General features: G+C 43.4%; 1 protein-coding gene across 5 annotated transcripts in view; it reads left to right on the plus strand.

Moving 5' to 3' along the window:
- The window catches only part of LOC147009390 (uncharacterized), a 234,976-nt gene extending 218,823 nt beyond the window's left edge, over nucleotides 1–16,153 (plus strand). For all 5 annotated transcript variants that reach the window (XM_085861914.1, XM_085861917.1, XM_085861916.1 and 2 more), the window contains exon 5: nucleotides 9,690–16,153. In XM_085861914.1, coding sequence (XP_085718040.1) covers nucleotides 9,690–11,296 — 1,607 coding nt within the window. In that variant the 3' untranslated portion in view covers nucleotides 11,297–16,153. The remainder of the gene's footprint in view (nucleotides 1–9,689) is intronic.
- The last annotated feature ends 6,730 nt before the right edge of the window (nucleotides 16,154–22,883 follow it).

Here is a 22,883-nt window from a genome sequence, read left to right on the forward strand (position 1 = left end):
CTAATAAAGCCGGACCAAATGTACGTCCGTCCATCCGTCAACAATTTTTCTTTCCGATCTTGATGAAACTTGGTATGTGGGTAGAGGTCGATGAGTGTTGCACAACGATATAACTTTTGTCCGGGTTCAAGGTCAAGGTCAGGTAAGTTATAAAAATCGCCATTTTCAAAACCTATCTAGTCTGCCATTCTACAAGATATTCGGCAACTGTCTGTTGATTATGATAGAAAAAATATTATCTTGTATCGAACCGGACAGATTTTTGAATTTCCGTCCCGTTTGGCCGCCACGTAACCTGGAAGATGGTCAAAAACACCTCCCGGTACAAAGAAAACTTTTTACTTCCGATCTTGATGAAATTTGGTATGTGGGTAGAGGTTGATGAGTGATACCCAACGACATATTTTTTCCCGGATTCGAGGTCAGGGTCAAGGTCACGAGGTCACGAAAGTTGTAAAAGTCACCATTTTCAAAACCTATCTAGTCTGTCATTTTAGGAGATATCTGGCAACGGTTCATTGATTATGAGAGTAAAAAACATTATAGAGATGACCATCACCCCCACACGGGGGTAATTTTTTAATATATATATTTAATTATAATTTCCATTGGATGGCCTAAATAATTGTTAAATATAGTGACCATGACTAACTTACACATAAGTATTATGATTTTCAAGTATGGAAACGGCCATCTGTGCAATGAAACATTGGTGTGTCTGTTGTTCAATATCAGAAGGTTTCGGCACCTTCAGTTGTAAAACGTTTGATTTTAAGTTTTTGTAGTTTGATGTATTGGAAGTGTGATCTAGTAGGGAACATAGGTGATGCCACGTCGTGCCGCCATGCCATCGCCTCAGGTTACGGTTGCTGGGCGTGGCATGATGTCGTGATGTGGCGTGGCGCGCGTCCAAGCACATGCAGCACTATGACGTCATTTTCAGTTCGCTTCGTTTATTCTCGATTTATTCATGACAGTTTACTTTGGAGCTTCATTTCATCATATTCGGTTTTCAACACCTTTCTTCCTTTTTTCGGTAAGTTGTGATAGCCTTTGAGGCATATGTACCTTTTTGTCATTCTATGTTCTTCTGTATGGGGTAGGATTATGGTTTGAATGGCTACGGGGTTGGAGGTTTTAATTGCGTTTATTGTTTGGCTAGGAGTTGGAATTCGGGCAGTCATCATGTTATAGCTATGTGCTTGCTGTTGGGAAAGATCACCCGACTGCCATTTCCTGTGACTTGGCCCTCTATGAGAAGGTAATTCAGCTACTGGATGAATTACTACATGATTGGGATTGCTACATGTCATCATGGCTGCACTGAGAGATCTTGGTGCATCCATAGAGAACTCTGGCATAGACGATGCTTGTATGGAAGCCGATGTGTATGGATCTGCAACCACAAGACAGATTCTGAAATGCACACATTGCAAATGCTCACTTCAAGCTCACATATACTCGTATGTGGCACTATCTGAAATGGCAATAGAAGAATTCTTCAAAGACAATCCGCATCTCAAGGATGTCTGCGTTGTTGCAACGGATACAGTTGAAACTGCTTGTGGAGAACATGACAAAGCACTGAAAGCTGAATCAGTGCAGCAAGCCAGCAACTGTCTGCTCCAAGTCATCATCAATGAGAACTTGTTTGAGAGACTTCAGGAATGGGAGGCCAGCCGCTCAAAGAATGCCATGATCAAGGCCATGATGAACTATCTCCACAGAGTAGAGGCAATTCTGCATTTTGTTGCAGCATCTCGGAATGCCGACTTAAACCTTCATCTTCAAGCCGATGAAGAACTCGGCAAGATATCTTTTGCCATGGACAGAATCAAGTACAAGCAGCTTTGGCCAAGGTACATATCTGACGTGTATGCGCTTAAGACCAGCCATCCAGAGACCTGGAGGGAGCTCGAAGCAGCCAAGATTTCGGTCACCAAGAATACTTTCCCATTTGTATTGATCGGAGCAGACCACGCTGTTGAACATCTGAACAGGTTGCTGAAGGTTCACTCTGGTCTGATTGACATATCAAATAATGCAAATGCCAGACAGCGATTCTTCTTGGCTGCACCTGAACTGTCACGCCTGTCTTGCAAGTTTAAGGGACTGTTTGGTCTGAAGGAAAGTGAGATCACTGAGCACCATGGCCTGTCTCCAAGTGTCGTCAAGCGTGAACACGATGCATTTGACCGAATCAAGGCTGCCATACTTAGTCATGAAAATCCATTTGAAGTTGAGGGTAACCAGCTCTTCAATGTCGTCACCCACGCTTATGTGCCAGAAGAATTTGTACCACAGATACTGAACATTGATGAAACGGGACAGAATCTCTATGAAGATTTTGTTGCTAAACGGATCAATGGTCATGTCAGCCTATGGGCGCCAGTGAAGAAGAAGAACAGAATGTACATGTCTGGCAATACAACACAAGCAATCAAGATCAGGGACAAGACAGTGGATCTAAAAGAAACCAAGGATTTGTATGGTAGACTGATGGTACTCTCCAGATCCAGCAGGGACGTCGACCAGAAGGATGCAATTGGCAACTTTGAATTCACTGTGACACCGAGGGCCCTGTTTGCACCAAACGGTAGCTTACTGTCATGCACCGACAAGTCGAAGCTAATCCACAACTTGGAGAAGTTTGCCAACAAGGAACCTTCTTTACCAGAAGATGAGCTTGATGCCACACACATGGAACCAGCACCCGCTGATGCTGTAATTGATGGCAGTACTAGCTCGAAGGTCACAGTCGTGGATGGAATGGTAGTTGTCCAGAAAATGACCAAGAAACCAGCAATGGTCATGACAGTGAAGGACCTCAGTGAATGTTTCAATGATAGGGTGATGAGTCTGACCAGAGGCTTCGACCATGTAATTCTTGTTTTTGATACATACAAGCAAGATTCCCTCAAGAGCACAACCAGAGACAAATGACTTCAAGGAAAGGCAACAATCCAATATCAGGTCAAGGATGATACCAGTAACAAACGCATCACGATGAGTCGATTTCTGTCCCATGATCAAGCCAAGGCTGATCTGACGGAGTACTTGGCAGAGAAAACTCCAGAATACAACCGCGATTCAACAAAGGTGGTAGTCGTTTCGGCATCTGGGTGGACGTCGAGCAACAGGGGTCTCCAATTTGAGGCGAATAATCATGAGGAGTCCGATACGTTGATGATCCAGCAAGCAATAGCTGCATCACAGCAACACACGGGAGATATTGAGCTGACGATATTCTCACCTGATACGGATGTTCTGGTCCTTGCCATAGCAAACTATCATCTCCTGCCAAGACACATATCTATCTCAACACATATATCATTTTGAGTGAAATGCCAGACTCAACGGCAGTGAGGTGGTTATCTGATAATAGCCAGAGAGATGTCCACTTTGACAAGGACGTGGTCAGAAGAACCGATTGGAGCGGAGGAAGAGCAGCAGATATTGTCAGGGAAATTTGTCAAAATCAGATGCAGAAGAGATGGTGTATCATTGGTTGAGATCCGGGTCGGGAAGTTGATCGACTGAGTCGCGGAAAGCTTTTGCTTAGGTGCCATGACAGGTGAGAGTGGTACCCACACCTCGCCAACTGGCATGATGACAATTGAAGTCGCCACATAAGAGGAAGAGAGAGTTTGGATGAGAAGATAGAAGATGGTCCATGTTTTCGGATGGTGAGGTGTAGATTGAGTCATCACTGTTAGGTGGACGGTACAGTACACACATAAACATGAGGTGGGAGTGGAGGGGAAGCCGTAGCCAGAGGTATTCCTGGGGGTGTGGGGGAGTGAGAGCAGTGCATGGAGAAGGAGGAATAGAGTCTGATGAAGAGTGCAACTCCTCCACCAGGACGAGGCTCAGGTCTGTCATACCAGAGGAGGGAGTAACCAGGGAAAGATACTTGGGAGTCAGACACGTCTTGGGGGAGGAAAGTTTCTGTTAGGCAGATTATGTCGGGTTTGTCAGTGGCAACCTGTATGGAAAGATCTGAAAGGTTTGAGCAAAGGCCCCATATATTTGAGGTCCATACTTTTAATGAAGAGGAAAGGGAGGAGGCTTTGGGTGCAGGGGGTGGGGGGAGGGGGAGTGTAGGACAAGGGTAGAGGAGGGGAGGTAAGGAGGGTTGTTGAAAGTGTAGGGGATTGCAGAATAGCTTGGGGAGGGGGCCGGATGAGAAGGATAAAAGGCTCTGTGGTGCTGGGGGAGAGAGGGGACAAGAGAGGGGGAAGAAGGCAGTTGAGGATTTGAGGAGGTGGAGTGAAGAGATGGAGGTGAGAGGGCAGTGGAAGGAGGCAGCTTTGTGGATGAGAGGGGGGGGAGCAACTTTGAGAAGGATGAGTGAGGGGGATGAAAGGTGGGACAAAGGTGAGGGGCGAATTTTTGAGAGAGGTGAGAGGGAGGCTTGGAGGGAGAAGAGTGGGATGGTTGCTTTGAGAGTGAGAGAGAGAGGGGTGAGTTGGCACTGAAGTTGGAAAAAAAGAATGGTTGATTGAAAGTGAACATTCATAGCAAACTGGGGTTTTTTTAGGTCAGAGATGCGATTTAACACAATTCTTGATGGATGCAATAAAGGCAAATTCCGAGAATGGAGAGAAGAAACGCTGTAACAGTTGGATTTTTTAGGCAAGGGATGAAGGAGAGTTCGAAATGAGAGCATTCTGTTAAAATAGCAGAAGAGTTGTGCATTATGAAACAGTCAAGAGTACCACACGTGTGAAAGAGGAAGATGAAGCATTATAAGATATCGTTTTTTTGTTGTTATTATTATGAATGTTTGAGAGAGTTTTCAACAGATTAGGTCATGGAAGTGTTGTAGAAAAAAATCGAGGAAGAAGAGGAGGAGGAGGAATAATAATAATAAGAAGAGGCGATGAAGAAGAAGAAGCAGAATCGGGAGAAAGGTGGCGGTTTTTTAATGATAAGAAATAGAGAGATTAGTTGGGAGAAATGGGGGACGTTAGGAAAGTGGGGAAGATATAAATTGAAGGTAATGGGGAGAAAAAACAAATAAAACGATCGTACACCGAGGGGAACCGGTAGGCCTCAAGCCTCGGCCTCAAGCTTAGGCCTCAAAGACCCGGTAAGATGTCGACAAAAACTCACAAAATAGCATGATTTTTGAAACAAAACCGAACTCGGAACACACAGTAACATGCAGGTGAGAAAAATAAACAGTTAAAATGGGACAAATAACGACCGGAAACTTATCTTTGAGATTGTCAGCAGAGAGCTCCTAAGGAGACCTCTCAACGCTCCAAACCCGGAACCAGAAGTGAGAACCGGAAGTTCTGTAAGAACATGGCTGAGAATGACAAGTTACCACCAACTGTCGGTGCTCTGTGGCAGCATAGCATGCGGGTACATATCCAGGCATATGTTTGGGGTCAAGCAGCAATTTCTCAGCAAACATTTCTTGATCCATTAAAGAATGGCTTCCACAAGGACACGAGTGGTCAACTCAAACCCTCAACAACAGACATTTTCCCTGCACTAAAGGCAATTATCGAGATTATAAGGAGCCAGTGCAAGACAGAATGTTCATCACAGAGATGTTCCTGCAGGGCCAAGAACTTAACATGCACTGATCTTTGCATGTGCAGCACTTCGTGTGAGAATGACGAGGACTCAAACATTGAACGGCATGACCACGATAGTGATGATGACAATGGCAATGATGAGTGACATTAGAGACAGTGATGCCAATTGGCTACAAACTCATATTTGACATTAAGTACATTTCACTGATCACCATATTCATGCTTTACTTGTTTCAAGATTTGAAAGCAATACATTAAATAAACGGTAATTTGACAAAATGATAGCCGTTTCCATGGCAACCATTGCTCAAAATACAGATATATGTATTCTATATTAAGAACTGTCCTCTAGTTAACAATTATGCATCATCAGTTGCTTGCTTGCGATTAATTTTGAATTTTCAGAGCTGAAATAAAAAAAAAACGGGTTTTTACCCCAAAACGACCTATTTGACCACATATGCATTGAAAAAATGTGAAACATGGATTTTCTGTTTTGGTATTGTTTAAGCTTTCCAAAAATGTTGGGGTTTGCTACTCTCCAAAAAATTCCAACAAACATCAAATTATGGACACAAGGAACCTGACTATTGGGTTTCATGGGAATAATGGCTGCAGCAGGCGCTGCTGGTATTGAACGGGCTCCCCAGTGGAGCTTAGTTGTGTTAAATTTACCTTTCCCCATTGTCAGGACTCATACTTTGTTAATGGGGTATGCAGGTGAGTTGGGGAATTGGGTTTGGTGATGGCCAAGAGTGGCCATGAGAGCCAAGCATGTGGATCGGGTGTAAAGGGCTAAAATGCGTGTATTGTAAATGAAGGATTGTGTTTTTTTTTGAGCGTGTGTTGATGATTAGTGTGTACGCAGGCCGTGGCAGGTTAGGTGCACCATTGTGTGTATTGCATGTGGTGGAAAATTGTATGGCAGTGGGGAAGGGAGTGACATTTGGCATTTTGTGGGTGGAGAAGGTGTGTGTGTGTGTGTCCGTAGGTACGGATCAGGCTCTGGAGTGCCGGTGACTATGGCCCCTCTGGAGGTAACTCGCCCCTTGCAGCCGGAGGCCTCTGGAGTTTGGGGGGCCTATTGGAGGAGGGTCTGTGTGGGCGACCATTCGGTGTGAGACTCTTGGTGACCCGGGAGGAGACCAAGAGTGCCGGAGGCCAGGAGAGCCTGTGTTGTATCGATCCTTTCCGGTGAGACTGCAGGAAAGGAGCTGTTTGGCTGCTGGGGGCCAAAAGTTGAAGGTGGTGGGGGAAGGGAAGAAGTCGGGAGGTCGGCGACTGCTCTTGAACTGTGGGTACCACAGCCTTAAGATCCCTGTTGCCGAGTTGAGGGCCACACCCGCAGTGTGTTAAAAAATGAAGCCATGGCCTTGCAGGGAATTATTGTTGTGAATGAGAATTGTGTGTGAATGTGAGAATGTTCCACTCGGTCCCATGCGACTTAATATGTGCTCTGGAGGGCAGGTAGACCATGAAATTGGTTAAGTATATCGTAAATTGGGTATTTGGGCTCAGCTGACAGCTGGAACAGGTGACATCCACTGGGGAACGTGGTCAAGTCATGGGGTTTGATTCGTTTAATGTAAATTGTCTTTAAGGTAGGCTTGTTTGTGTTTTAGCCAGTCATTCTTTCCCTGCCCCAAGACATCAGAGTGAGGAGACAAGAGGGGAGAATGCACTGTGGTTAGAAATGTACATTTTTGAATTGTTCTTGCAAATAAGGAAACCAAGTGGTATGGAACCGAGTGGTACGGTAAGGAGGTTGGGTAAGCTCACAACGGCTTGCTTCCCACAGCCCCTCCTGATTTATTTTGTTGAGGTTAATTTGGTGTGAGTCTGTGTGTTAAAGCTAATTTATTTCACCCACACAAATGCAGTGAGCCTTGCCAGAGCTGTGGTTCTGGGGCGGGAAGGTGCTTTCTCGTTTGGGGTGGGGGGGGGAGGTGGGGGTGGTTTGATCTTGCCACAGAGCAGATAGGAATGTATAGAGTGGCATGGTCCATGTATGAGTAGTTAAGTACAACTCTTAAGAATTATCTTGTTTGAATGTGCACCACACAGGGGGTGGTGTGTGGTAATAGGGATTATGGTTAAGGAAATTGTGCATATAATCTTGATGTAAACTTCTCCCAGGGGGCACCAGAAGACTCGGCAAAGAGAGAAAAAGAGGTGGAGCTTGTATCTCCTCAAGAGCTAAGGGAGGAGCGTTTGTCACCCTCTTCAGAGGTGGAGCTCAGATCGCCTAGACGTGGGTGGAGTTTTCCATTGCCCCGGGAGAAGAGGGAGGAGCCGAATCGGGCGGTTGTGGTTCAAGATGTGAGGTGCATCCAAGTCTGAGGAGAGGAAGACAATTTTGTGAGGCGAGTTTTGAGGTCATCCTACACGCCTGCCTCTGCCTGTTTTCATTGCCCTGTGTCTGTTCATCGTCTTGCCCGTCGTCCTCCTCGCCCCTCCTCATCGCCTGCTTGTGGCTGCTCCGCGCTCGTTCTTCCACCTGCTTGTCCACCAGAGCTGAGTCTCCCGGTTTTGTCCCTTTCCTGTCAGTGACTGAAATTGGTGTGAGGTGCCGAAGTTTCTTTCGATTCATTTTTAGCTCGCCTGTTCGAAGAACAGAGAGCTATAGTGATACCTCTGGCATGAGCGTCAGCATCAGTGTCGGCGTGAGCATGAGCGTGAAAATGTTAAATTTTTTGATGCAAGTTATTTTTAACCTCCGCCATCGAAGATCGGAGGTTACTGTTTTCACCCCTTTCTGTTTGTTTGTTTGTTTGTTTGTGAAAAGTATTACGGAAAAACTCCTCGACGTATTTCAACGAAACTTGGTGGGGGGGGGGTTAGGTATGGTCCAAGGATCATGCCATTAGATTTTGGACTTGGTCCCCCCCCCCCCAAAAAAAAATTGTTCGAAAAAAAAAAATTTTTTTTTTTGCATTTCTACATGTTTTAAGTGATTTCCAACCCCCCCCCCCCCCCAAATGTTGGAGAAAAGAACTATAACTCTGTCAGCACTGTTGACATATTTAATGAATAAGATATAAGGTTCACTCGAGTTACCCAGCAGTATTCGCGGCGGAGGTTTTGCACTCTCCCGAGTGCTCCCCCTCTAGTTTCCTTTCTAATGTTTTTATCTACCACACTATTTTTTATATGCCCGATATATATATATATATATATATATATATATATATATATATATATATATATATATATATATATATATATATATATATATATATATATATATATATATATATATATATATATATATATATATATATATATATATATATATATATATATATATATATACACGTATTATGTGATACCGGTCGTCCGTCCGTCTGTCTGTCTGTCTGTGTGTCCGTCCGTTCCTGTCCGCACTCTAACTCCCAAAGTTTTCAACTTTCACGTTTCATATTTGGTACATAGGTACAGACTGTGGAGATGGTGTGTCGCGACATACATTCGTCATCTAAAGTAGTTGTCATGGCAACCAGGATGCTGTTTTCCATGTAGTAGCACAATTCTGTATATACCTTCTTGTTAGGGCGTATATTGTGCTCACTTGCGCTCTTGTTACTGATTACAATATACAAATACATATATTGTTTTATAATCATACTTCACTGCAATGCTTTATAAAAATATTAATTATTAGACTATTTAAAAACGATAAATGTCTAAACAGGCGAGCATTGGGTGGCTTTGACACCAACTCTGGTTATTCTCATTGTACATCATTACTTATCGATTTTGTGTCCCCCTTTTCTTCCCATTCCCAACCCGCTGTCATATTACATTCATCGAGTCAGTCTTATCCTGGTTGTTTGTGGTTTCGGGAATAGCCCCGTTGGTTTTAAGAGCTAAGGTTCTCGTGCTTTTCTGCACGACCGGCACGCGCATTGTCCACTATTAATTTGGAATGTCTCCATAGGAATTCAGCTGTTCAGAACAGTACGGGATTTTAACACAACCGTTCAGAACAGTGCAGGATTTAACAAGCACGACGTTAGTTGAGCCATTGACACTAAAGTACTGCAGTCATACATGTTTGCGTACGTTTGTCAGACTATTATGAGTATTGTACAGAATTTAATTTTTTTTTTGGTAATGCGTCATGTGATGTTACATTTACAGGTGGAGCCATTGACTCCCCAAGGGAGACTGCACCTACTTGTATAAACGGCTCAGACACACCCCTGCAGGACCCACCAACTAAAAGGAACAAGAGGACTTTTCACAAACAAGATGAAATAAAAAATGAAATATTTGCAGAGAGTAATTTTCACAAGGTTCCCAACGAAAAGAAAGCTGAACAAACTTGTGGAAAATCCTTCAATCGGTCATCCAACCTTAAATCGCAAGTCTCAATTCGCAATGATGACCGCCCATACAAATGCACAAGTTGTGGCAAATCCTTCATTCATTCATCCAGCTTTAAAATACACCTGAGAATTCACAATGATGAGCGCCCATACAAATGCACAAGTTGTGGCAAATCCTTCATTCATTCATCCAGCTTTAAAATACACCTGAGAATTCACAATGGAGAACGCCCATACAAATGTACAAGCTGTGGAAAATGTTTCAATCAGTCATCTCACCTGAAATCACACATGATGATTCACAATGGAGAACGTCCGTATAAATGCACAAGTTGTGGAAAATCTTTTAATCGGTCATCTCAACTTAAAACGCATATAATGATTCACAATGGAGAACGTCCGTACAAATGCACAAGTTGTGGAAAATCCTTCATTCATTCATCCAGCTTTAAAATACACTTAAGAAGTCACAATGAAGAATGCCCACACAAATGCATCGTTTGTGGAAAATCTTTTAATCGTTCATCTGATCTTAAAACACACATGATGATTCACAATGGAGTAAGTCCTCACAAATGCACAGTGTGTGGAAAATCGTTTAGTTCGTCATCCACCCTAAAACCACATGTGATGATTCACAATGAAGAACGCCCATACAAATGCACAGTGTGTGGAAAATCTTTTAATCGGTCATCTCGCCTTAAAATGCACATGATGACTCACAATGAAGAACGCCCTTACAAATGCACAAGTTGTGGAAAATCCTTCATTCATTCATCCAGCTTTAAAAGACACTTGAGAAGTCATAATGAAGAACGCTCATACAAATGCACCGTTTGTGAAAAATATTTTAATCAGTCATCCAACCTTAAAACACACATGATGATTCACAATGGAGAACGCCCATACAAATGCACTGTTTGTGGAAAATCTTTTAATCGGTCATCCACGCTTAAATCACATGTTACAATTCACAATGGTGAACGCCCATACATATGCACAAGTTGTGGAAAATCTTTTATTCGGTCATCCAACCTCAAAAATCACATGAGAATTCACAATGGAGAATGCCCGTACAAATGCTCAATATGTGGAAAATCTTTTCATCAGTCATCCACGCTTAAAACTCACATGATAATTCACAATGAAGAAGGTCCATACAAATGCACCGTTTGTGAGAAACATTTTATTTGGACATCTCACCTTAAAACACACATGATCATTCACAATGGAGAACGTCCATACAAATGCACAAGTTGTGGAAAATCTTTTAATCGGTCATCAACCCTTAAAACACACATGATAATTCACAATGGAGAACGTCCATACAAATGCACAAGTTGTGGAAAATCTTTTCATCAGTCATCCAATCTTAAATCACACATAACAATTCACAATGGTGAACGCCCCGACAAATGAAGAATTGTGGAAAATCCTTCATTTATCGATCCAGCTTTAAAATACTCCTGAGAATTCACAATGGAGAATTCCCATACAAATGCACAAGTTGTGGAAAATGTTTTATTTGTTCATCTCAACTTAAAACACACATGATGATTCACAATGGTGAGCATCCATACAAATGCACAAGTAGTAATAGTTGGAGCAACAGGAATGACAAACAAAACCCTCAGTGAGTATTTAAAAAGTGTTGTGGAGAATATCACTATGAACAAGCTCCAAGTGGAGGCTGTCAGAGGTTCAATGAAGATTTTGAAAAGAGGCGATGAGAACGAAGTTTCACAGTTTGGTTCATGAATTATGATCCTTTACCAAAAAAAAGAGGTGGACATTTTGAGTTTTGGGAGAACCTCGTTCCACCTTCTGAAACCTACAAATGGAGATAACAACCAATGAGAACATCCATACAAATGCACAGTTTGCGGAAAATCTTTTAATCGGTTATACACTCTTAAAACGCGCATGAGAATTCACAATGGAGAACTGCTGGGTTTGGAGAACACATCCTTTTTTCTCAAGATTGAGCAGAGTATTGTATTCTATGAACTCTCTAGTTGTTTTGTTATTATTTTAGGGATCGCAGGGCAAATTTATTTTTTATCTTGGCTGTCAACAACTACATGTATTGAAATGCGTCATTAACCTGTGTTGTTCCGACCAACAACAAAGAAACTTTTAAAAGGTAAAATCACTTGTGCAAATTTACACCAACTTGCCCAACAAGGAGCTTTGGAGGCAGATCAGAAAGGATGCTATGGGACAAGACCATTTATTATGATACCAAACCATACTCAAAAATTGCATACTTCGATAAATGATCTTGTCCACAGCCTGGAAAATTACAAAAAGTCTTTGATATCCCCACATTCGTGGATTATGAAATGCATGCAAGTATACAAAATTAACCCACAAATAGTCACTCTGATTGAGTAAGCAATCCCGCTCTAAAAGACAATGCTAATTTTACCTAACTTGGAAATAATTATTTAAATCCGAGGAGTAAAGATGCAATGTATCTTCCAAAGTGACAGCCTTTTTTCCCCTTCCTGTTTTGGCTGGCTCTGGACCCACTGAGAATGTCATCAATGAACAAATACATAGATACAATCTGACATGCAATAGAAAAATGACAAGGAAACAAGAAAGGTGATGCATCCACTGCACATGATTGATCGAAGTCTTCGCAGCAAATGATGAAAAATTGGCAGGTCAATTGAAACTAGTAAAGCAGTACTCAGAGGACATTCAAATGGAGTTTGGTCTTGCCATATGTTTCAAAAGTGCATTTGTACAAGGGGAAAAAAGAACATTCAACATCCCAATTGATCAAAGTGCAACGTTACAGGAACTAGAAAAAGAAGCATCCTTCGTATACCTCAAAATAGAAGAAGGCCCTCACGTACAACACAACACCAAAAAATGCATAAAATAATCTGCAAAGAGTGCCTTCGCAGATAAGACTAATTCTCAAGTCATGCCTCTCTCCAAGAAGCAAAACCAAAGCTATGAACCAACTTGCAGTTCCAGTATTCCAATATAGCTGTGCAATTATAAACTTGTCACAATTGGAGATCAACAATTTAGACGTCAAAAGAAGGAAACTTCCAATGATTCACAAGACATTTGACAAAAACCAATTCCTACTGCGGTTGGACTTGTTGAGACTAGAAGGAGGAGGCGGTCTGATTGAGCTTAACCAAACGCACAGAATATCATGTGTCGGAATAGCGGAGTGTGTGAAAAGCTCAACGGACTATCCAAATGAGATTTGTACATGAGCAAGAAAACAACAAACCAGAAATGGTATCCTTAACCCACTAAGCAACAAACTTCCAAAAGCAGGTGCAAATGAAGGATACGACACAGAAGAAATGAAACAGAAACAAATACAGCCCCAATAATTGCAAATTAAAAAAAAAGGAAAACTACAAAAAGAAATATCAGCAGCTATACTCTGACAAATGAGAGAATGACAAAAAGCAGGAAGATTAAATTAAAAAAAAAGATCTTGACAGGACAGGGATTGACAAGGAAGGCTCATTGGAATGGCTAAGATGAGGTCAGCTCACTTGGGACGGAGAACAAATCATTATACATGCGCAAGACCAAGGACACTACCTTGGTCTTGGGCATGGCAAATGGCTTTTAAAGGAATGGCAGGACTGAGCCAATCGGATAAGTGTATATTTTTGCAAGGTAGGAACAGAAAGCACGAGTCACCTCCTATTTGTGATGTAAAAAAATTAATGTGCAATGGAAACATGACCCAAAAGCAATCATTGAAAACAAGAACATAATGCTCATGTATGACCTGATTATTACATCGAGCGTGAACATGGAAAACAAAGCACCATGAACAGACATTGTACTCAGATACAAAAAGGAAAATAAGGCATTGTTGAGGTTTCAGTACCCAGCGAAGCCTGGTGTTGGCTTAGTGGTTAGGGTGGCGGCTTGGGATCCTAGGGTCCTGAGTTCAAGCCCTGTTGGCCGCTGAATTAATATACACCAGGAAGTTGACTCACCCTGTCATCCTTCTGAGGTCGGCAAAATGAGCACCAGTGTACTGGTAAGGGGGACACTGCATCAGCGGCATAGCTGCCTCCCAACCAATGATGCAACAGCAGCCACAGGCTGCACTCTATAGAGAGAGAGAGAGTACCCAGCGATTTTGCTCTAAATAACACAAAAATCAAGAAAACGACTCAATAACAAGAATGAAGTGAAAAGATCCTGGAAGCTGAAGAGTGCCAAAATTGTACCAGTGATAATTGGAGCAACGAGAATGAAAAAGGAGAACCTCACAAAGATTGTACAAACCATCCTGGGTAAAATTACCACAAACGACCCTCCAGTTGGAGGATGTTCGGTGCTCAGTGACGAAGCTGAAAAGAATCCTCAGAACAAAACTCTGAGAACAACAAAATATATATATATATATATATATATATATATATATATATATATATATATATATATATATATATATATATATATATATATATATATATGCACATGCACACATACATATTATAGTATGATGATAATTGACACAACTCCATTCAGTGCTATCACTCTCAGTGACTTCAGAATTAGTACTAGTAGGGCCCTCAGTAGAGCGCATGCCTCCGCCATGCAATGCCTGATTCACAAGAACATATCGGGCGCAATAGATTTTTAAGATATTGTGGTTCATATCGTTTTTAGCCCAATCTCTCAACAGTGAAGAATCAAATAATTCTCGTAGTCGGATCCTGATCCGGATCTTCACCAAAATCTAATCATTTCGTCCTTGTTACACTCCAACCTGTCCACAAAAGTTCATCCGCATCCGTCCACAACTTTTTGAGATATCCTGCACACAGACAAACGAACAAAAAGGGGTGAAAACATAACCACCTCCATCTTTGGTGGTAGAGGTAATAAACTTATCACCCAACAATGCGCTTTGGAGGCAGAGCAGAAAAGATGTTGGATAGGATGCTATGAAACAATGGACTATTTATTATTACACTAAACCATACTCGAAAATTGCAAGCTTTGACAAACCAACTTTTCCACAGCATGGAAAGGTTACAAAAAGCCATTGATATTCCCAAATTCATGGATCATAAAATCCATGCAAATGTACAAAATGAACCCACAATTAGTCACACTGATTGAGAAAACAATGAAGACAACCCTAGCCAGCATCCTATTTCCTTCCTATCAAGAAGCCAGCATTATGTGGGGAAAGCCACTTGATTGGCTACAACTAAAGATTTCCCAATAATGGTGACCCTCTTTAGTGGAGGGCACACTTTTGAACTCTGACTTATCCAGAAGTGAAAAAGGGACACAGATCCCTCCAATTGAAAAGATTTTCAACAATATATTGAATTGTCATGTAAAATGCCTGCTTGAATAAAGTGATATGTTGGAGTCATGGCCACACTGAGTTGTTTTTAAGGAATATGAAAATGTGTACAAGTCACAGGATATGTCAGTTGCTCGCATGTTCACGATTCAGCACAGATCTTGGGTTTGATTACTGAAGGAACAAATCTGATAGCTGTTACTCTGATGCATTGCCAGGAGGGAGCATTGCATTTTTTGGAACATGTTATATCATTTGAATTTAGATTAAGAAACATGTTATCTCATTTGAATGGTGAGAAAATTGACGTTTGTAAAAGCATGCAATTGAAATTTTCTCCAAGGTGTTTCTCTGGACGCTGCTGGCACTCCGCTCTACTTCCCAAGGTCTATATCTGGGCACAAGGCCACATTATTTCCTGGCTCAATGATGTTCTCCATGCATGCAATCGGCATTTTCCTCAAAGAACCATCCTTTTGTGTTGGTAGGAGAGCCTAGAGGTGTGCACACGAGCCTCTGAGCTGTCTCACCTTTGTTTGAATCTCATCCCAGCTACAAACTGTCATCGTTTTTCACATGTAGGAGAATTTCATCAATATGTGCACCATCTCTCGGATGGAGGTTAAGCTGAGTGTCCTGCATGTCAGCATTAGTTTGTGGACGTGAAAGATCCCATGGTGTCTTCGGTGAAGAGTGGGCGAGTTATTACGGACACCCTGGGCAACTTCCAAATACAGTGCCTTCAGAAAGTATTCATACCCCTTGACTTTTTCACATTTTGTTGTGTTACAGCTTTCATTTAAAATGGGTTAAATCCCAATTTTTTTGTCACCAATCTATACAAAGTACCCCATAATGATAAAGTAAAAACATGTTTTTAAAAATTTTTGAAAATGAAAAGCTGAAATGTTTGTACATCAATAAATTTGCATTTCAATAAAAGAGACATTTTCGCTTTTCGCAAAGCTTTTCGACTTGCACTCCTCAGGATAAAACCACAGGCAGATGAAGAAGAAGCACCAAACTCTCGTTTAAATGATGCAATGTAATGTCCTCAACGTTGATCGGATGAGAGAAAGAAAGGATGGGCTTACCTAATTGGTGGAAGCATAGAGCATCATGAATAATGAGTCGGTGGAAATGAGCCATCATAAATAATGATTAGGCGGAGATTAATCACCAAAGTACTGGAGGAAACATGATGCTAATTAGCTGAGTGCGAGTTGGGGTGGGGGTTTTCATGATGACTCAACTGACTGTGGTTGAGTTGTCACACAGTAAAGCCATCATATTCAAAATAGATATAATGTTCAGACAAGTTATTTATTTCTACAAAGAATGGGATTGGTTGACCCGATGAATGTGGCCGACATTGCACGAAGGTGAACTCAACTGTTTCCTCTGCTCAGGATTTTAAACCAGACGACACGATATTGCTCTGCACAGTGAGGATTATTGAGTAAATGGCAACCAATTGCAGAGGCACAGGGAATAGTTGTCATACTGTGTACATTCTTGCAAGCCCGAGTTGGTTGCCTCTGTTAGGTTGACTGATCCCCAAAGGGACGTGTTGTTCAATGTGAACCTTCAATCCCAAAGATGTACGGCCCATGTGCCAAGCATCACACTGGCACTGAAATTCGTAAATAATCTTACTTATACGAGATGCAGGCAGAACATCTTTTTGGACTGATGGAAGCAACCAGCGGGTGGTGAAAATCACTCGTGGTTGAACAGCAGAGAAGGAATGGGACATTGTTTGTTTGATCTGGTCTTCAAACCGTGGAGACACCTTGCCTTTCCAAGGTATACATAGGTATACAGGACATTTACACCAGGTCTGATTATCAGATTCTTTGGTGGGTTCAGGAATTTGTATATATATATATATATATATATATATATATATATATATATATATATATATATATATATATAATTTGTTCAGTATACCCATTATCAAGAAAAATAGTCTTGATGGTCTAAATTTTCAGCATGGAGTTTATCTGTGGAGCAGATCTTTCTTGCTCTATAGACCAAGATACCAATCAATCCAATCTTGTATTTCCTATGTGGGACACACCCTGAAAAAACCTTTGTTGTGAAATCTCCCATTACGTCATCAAGTTGCTTATTTAAACCAACTTGGGTGCCGAGTGTTTTATTTAGAGAATGGATTGTGCAGATAATTTCTCCGACCTTGCGGATCAATCATTTTCACAAGATGACAGGTGAGATCCTAAACCCAATTCATTATTTGTTGTTCTTTACAGAATTAAATCACTATACAACCAATAATTATTGTGTCTTTTTCTAACAAGTTGTCCCCAATAAGAACATTGTTGATAACTAATCCAGAACAGGAGGCTTTTGAATTACACGATGAGTGGCTAAAAATGAATGACCACCTTGCAGACATTCGATCGTTCAGAAGAGAATTGAATGATATTTTTGGGAGCTGGCAAGAAGTTCTCTCACGTCCTCTGATTTTGAATGAGTCGAGTCAAAGGTGAGAAATTATTCCTCTGTGTGTCTTTATGTATGTGTGTGTGCGCATGTGTGTGTCTGTGTGTGCATGTGTGTATTTGTGTGTGTGCATGTGTGTATATGTGTGTGCGTGTACTTGTGTTTGTGCGTGTGTGTGTGTGTGTGTGTGTGTGTGTCTGTGTGTGTGTGTGTCTTTGACTCATTATTATTTTATTTTATTTTTTAGCCGGCGTCTCGCATAGCGAACGGTGGCTCTAAGAGAGCTCCGCGTTGTTCTTCTTCTTGTTGTTCTTCTTCTTCTAGTGAAGACAAAACCTTTATTAGCCGCGTGGCGTTGCGAACGCTGGCTCTAAAAGAGCTCCGCATTGTTGACTGATGGAATGATGCGGCTCTTGGAGACATTTGTCCTTGTTTCAGTTTAAACACCTGTCTGGATGAACCAAACACAACTTAATCTTCTGGAGGAATCTGACACGACACTCAATCTTCAGGAGGTAAATGTTATATTTATTATTTTATTAATATCATAATATATATATATATATATATATATATATATATATATATATATATATATATATATATATATATATATACCCTAATTGTTCTTCTTTGTTTTGAACAGAATATGTTGAACAGAATATGTGTGGGTGGAGCTTGTGTGGGTGGGTGGTGCTTGTGTGAATGGGGCTTGTGTGGGTGGGGCTTGTGTTGATGGAGCAATATTTTTTAAATTAAATAAACATGTGTGTGGGAACTAATAAACTAATCACTAATTATATGGATGTGGGTGGGGTTTGTGTGGATGTGAGTAGAGGATAAATGGGGCTTCTGAGGCATCCATGCAAATGAATGGGGAAAAGGGGGAAAACTATGAATCAACCCCAGAAAAACCCTAAACAGGAGACTGATTCCTCCCCCTCCCATACAAATGAATAGGGGAAGCTCTCTGACTCGAGGCCCATCAGGTTAAAACAGGAGGATGATTTTCTCCCTCTCCCATACAAACTCATGTTAAATTGAGACTGATTTTCTCCCCCTTCCATACAAGCGAATGTCAAATTGACACTGTCTCAAGGTCCAAAAGAAGCTCAAATGAGCTAAGATCCTCGTCCTCTTAATGATGACGTCATAAAAACGATTATGACGTCATTGTGATGTATCAGGTTTGTGATAAATTATCTGTGCTAATGCCCGGCTTGATTCCCGCAAACAAATTCAAACAGCTTGCCTGGTTTCGGAGATAATGGTGTCGGTGATTTCCAGTAGCAGAGATATTATGACGTCAACTTTTTTTCGAGGAAGAATTTCCAAAATCAGAGATGGTTACTGCCTGCTCATGGGCTTTCTGCATATACATGGCAAGTTTCACAAAGATCCGATGAAAACCCTGGGTTGTGAAACAAAAAATAGGAATGACATCATAAAAATTGATATGATGTCATAGTGATGCATCATATATGCGGTAATTAATCTCTGCTAATGAACTGTTCGATTCCCGCAAACAGAATTCAAAAAGCTTGCCGAGTTTCTGAAATAATTTTTTAGGCGATTTCCATTAGTGGAGAGATTTTGATGTCACAACTTTTTTTTCTTGGAAGAATTTTCAAAATCGAAGATGGTTACTCTCTGCGCAGGGTATTTTTACATATATGCCAAGTTTCAAGAAGTATTGATGAAAAGTCCACAAGAAGAAGATGAAGAACAACGTGAGTAAGACTTAGAGATCCTCCACGAGGATCTAAAAACCCAAAATGGGAGAATGATTTCCCCCCTCCCTCCCACCACCGCCCCCTCTGACTCTCGGCCCATCAGGTCAAAAGAGGAGGCTGATCTCTGCCCCATTGAGCACATGTTAAACTGAGACTTACTGATTTCCTTTTATATTTTCATTCCACTCAAAGAGTGATCCAATGAATATTTGTTCATGTTCTATTCGAGGTAATAAATTAATTTTCCGATTACATTCATCACCATCCAGTATATTTACAAAATGTATTTTTGGGAATTCGCGCCTGCCAGAGTGCGATCGGCCGCTCGACTCGAATGGTGGCCGCCTCGCCCACCGGAACGGACAATTCAGTCGTGACCCTCTCGGAACAACGCCGGGAGCTAGTCACGGGTGGGGGTTTAACCTCACCACGGTCATGCCAATTGCCCACCCGCGCAGGATAGGGTTGCTCGCCAAATTCGATCTACCTAAGTACCTGCACGAATGGTCGACTGGGCGATCGTACCACGCCACAGGCCGACTCCGGACACGAACTGCTTAAGCGGTCCGTTCCGTGCTACAGTGATAACCGAGCGGTGTTATCGTCGGCCTTGACAGTTCCGATTAATTACCGGGATATTGAACCCACTACGAACCCCTTACGTGATGCAAGATGGAGGGTCAATAAAAAAGGAAAAGAGACGAAGCAGAGCAGGAACAGTTCAACAAGCAAGCATTTTCATTCCCACACACACAGACAAGCACGTATCCACAGCCAAAAGGAAAATGCACATAAAACAGTTAAAACAATAGAAGCAAATGCAGAGCTACAACCGACTACGCGTACACACGGCAACACTTAACCAGCTTTACTTGAAGGACAGGCACCACCCACAGTCATTTACACAAACCCAAAGAAAAGAAAGGACTTCCCTTGGTGCGGCCGTCGAGTCCTCCTCCCACGACCTCCACTCCGAGCTCCGTCTCCTCCGCCGTCCTCCACTGCCGACTCGACCAGACTCGACGACGACACAGCTCGACTTCAACGAGCTCCTCGGGCTCCGCGAGTTCCACGAGCTCCACACCGACGCAGAGACACTCGACCACGACGACACAGCTCGACTTCAACGAACTCCTCGGGCTCCGCGAGTTCCACGAGCTCCACACCGACGCAGAGACACTCGACCACGATGACACAGCATGACGAGGACCCAACAACGACTTCAGATGGAGGCGAGTTCCACGAGTCAGGGAGAGAGCGAGAGGAAGAGGGAGAGCGCAGGAAGAGGGAGAGAGCAGGAAGAGGAAGAGAACGCGCCCCGCCCGTGTCCGACTTTTATAGCGCGGGGCTCCGCCCTTTACTCCGCCCCATTTTTGGCCCCACCCTCCTTCGAGAGGGTTCTTGAAAAGGGGCGTTCCCTCACCCCGACCGCCTCACGCTGTCCATCCACCGATCGGCGGCGAGCCGCCCTTCCCCCCTTCCCTCACACCAAGCACGGGAAAAGCCCACCAGCATCGTTGGCGGTTTTTGTTTGTTTGAAATAAAAGATAGAGAAAGAAAAATGACTAACTGGAGGATCGCAGCCCGAATGGATCACATAAATTCCCTCTATACAACGGGTTTGGGCTAACTACACATGTACCTATCGAGATATCTCACCTGAGGGCCCTTAATGGTGTAATGCGAATTTCCACAGCCGTAACACTACCCCTCCCCTTTTTACAGACTCGTCCCGAGTTGTCAGATTTTCATGTGCCATCATGTGTAGTTCTCCCCTAGTACGTTTTACCTTCGGATCCCTGAGTGCGACATTCATGGTATTCGTGTCCCCAAAATAAATAACCTGAGGGCTGAGTAACTAACTAAACAAACCCACTCACTCAGACGACTTAAATAAAATTGCCGGCGCTAAGACAGACATGCCGGGGGCGCACTCATATTTACAGTACATCACACCTTAACCTTACAAATTTTACACTAAACCATGGCCCAGGATCTATGGACTCTGCAGGAAGAAAAACAAAAGTCAAAAGAAAACCGGTGCACGGGCCGCCACTGCAGGCCCGTGTTGCAGCTGCCAACAGGACAGTTCTTGCAACTTCACGACGATCCTGGCGCGCATGGCAATGAACAAGGGGGGTGGGGCAAATCAAAACAGAACGGGGGCTGGTGAACGTAGGCAGTGGGCATGGCATGGCAAAGGCAGCAGGCAAACACAGCCTGCAGAACAAGGCAGTTGCAGGCAAACACAGCCGGCAGACGAACTGGCCGGCACAGGCCTTGCAGTAAAACACAGCCAGCAGGTGAAGCTGGCCAGCCTTTCGCATTTAGATGGAGGTTGGTGGAGGGAGTGCGGTGGTGCTGGCCACTCAGAAGGCGGGCTCGGAGCTACCTACTGTCTCCCTCCCACCTATCGCCTTTGCCTGTCACTGTACCTACCCACTCCCTTAATTTGTCAAAAACCAATTGAGCCCCAACATATTTTTTTGTTGTTTTTATTTCTTTCCTCTTACCCACTATAAATCGTCCCCTAACCCCCTTTACTGTCTCTGTTCGGCTAACCTATCGTCCCCTAGCCTACTCCCACCCCTACGTTCCCTTCCCAGAGGGGAATAAGGGAGAGCTAGCGTCCTGTGTCAAGGCCCAACTCAAGCCTCAGGATGGCCTCCTCGGAGTTCAACGATCTACCCAAAGTGGGTCCAGCGGCCCACAATGAGAGCGAAGGGATGGATGGTGCGGAGGGGTACACTTCCTAATCTACCCTATCCTTTTAACCTTTAAACTACCCCGGGGTTTTCAACAAGCGCCACTTGCTTAAGCTATTGGTTCTAAAAACCCAGATTCCCGTCGTCTGTGTCGGTCTCCTCACAATTTCGGGCCTCGCCCCCCCCCCAATTTTCTCTCCGTGCCCTCACACGGTTTCATGGCTGGGACGCGTGGCTCCCTTGGCAGGCACTACCCTCTGCCGATTCTCCAGCTATGGCACCCCCGGGCACTACACTGCCTCCGAGCCTACGAGCTCCCTAAACACCGGTGAGTGCCCTCCCTGGCGACTCCCCTGAAACGCTCACGTGGCAGGCTGGCGCCCCGGGCCCCTTCTCTGGGTGCCCGTGCCCAATGCACTGCCCACGTGGCTAACGGCGCCCCGGGCCCCTGCATCATGCGGGCGCACCCATGCCCACTACGCTATCCCGGCCCCCCATGGGCCCTTGGCCTACCGCAGCCGACTATCCTGGTGCCCGGGGTACCCACTCAGCGATACTCACCTTTCGCAGCCACGCTCCCAGCCCGTCAACAGGGCTCCTGCACCCCTCCAACTAGGTATCGAGCCTACACTCCCACCAACAGCAAAACGACCTCCATTTTGGCAATATGACTAACCCAGCAAACTCACTCTACACTGACCCCGGGGTCCCTTGGGCGGGAATCACTCCTCCCCCCAATCACTCATCGCACCATGCATTCCACATTCGCTCCATACATTTAGACC

Source organism: Eptatretus burgeri, chromosome 17 (assembly GCF_056783735.1).
Source record: "Eptatretus burgeri isolate ZD-2024b chromosome 17, Ebu_testis_v1, whole genome shotgun sequence".
Lineage (NCBI taxonomy): Eukaryota > Metazoa > Chordata > Myxini > Myxiniformes > Myxinidae > Eptatretus > Eptatretus burgeri.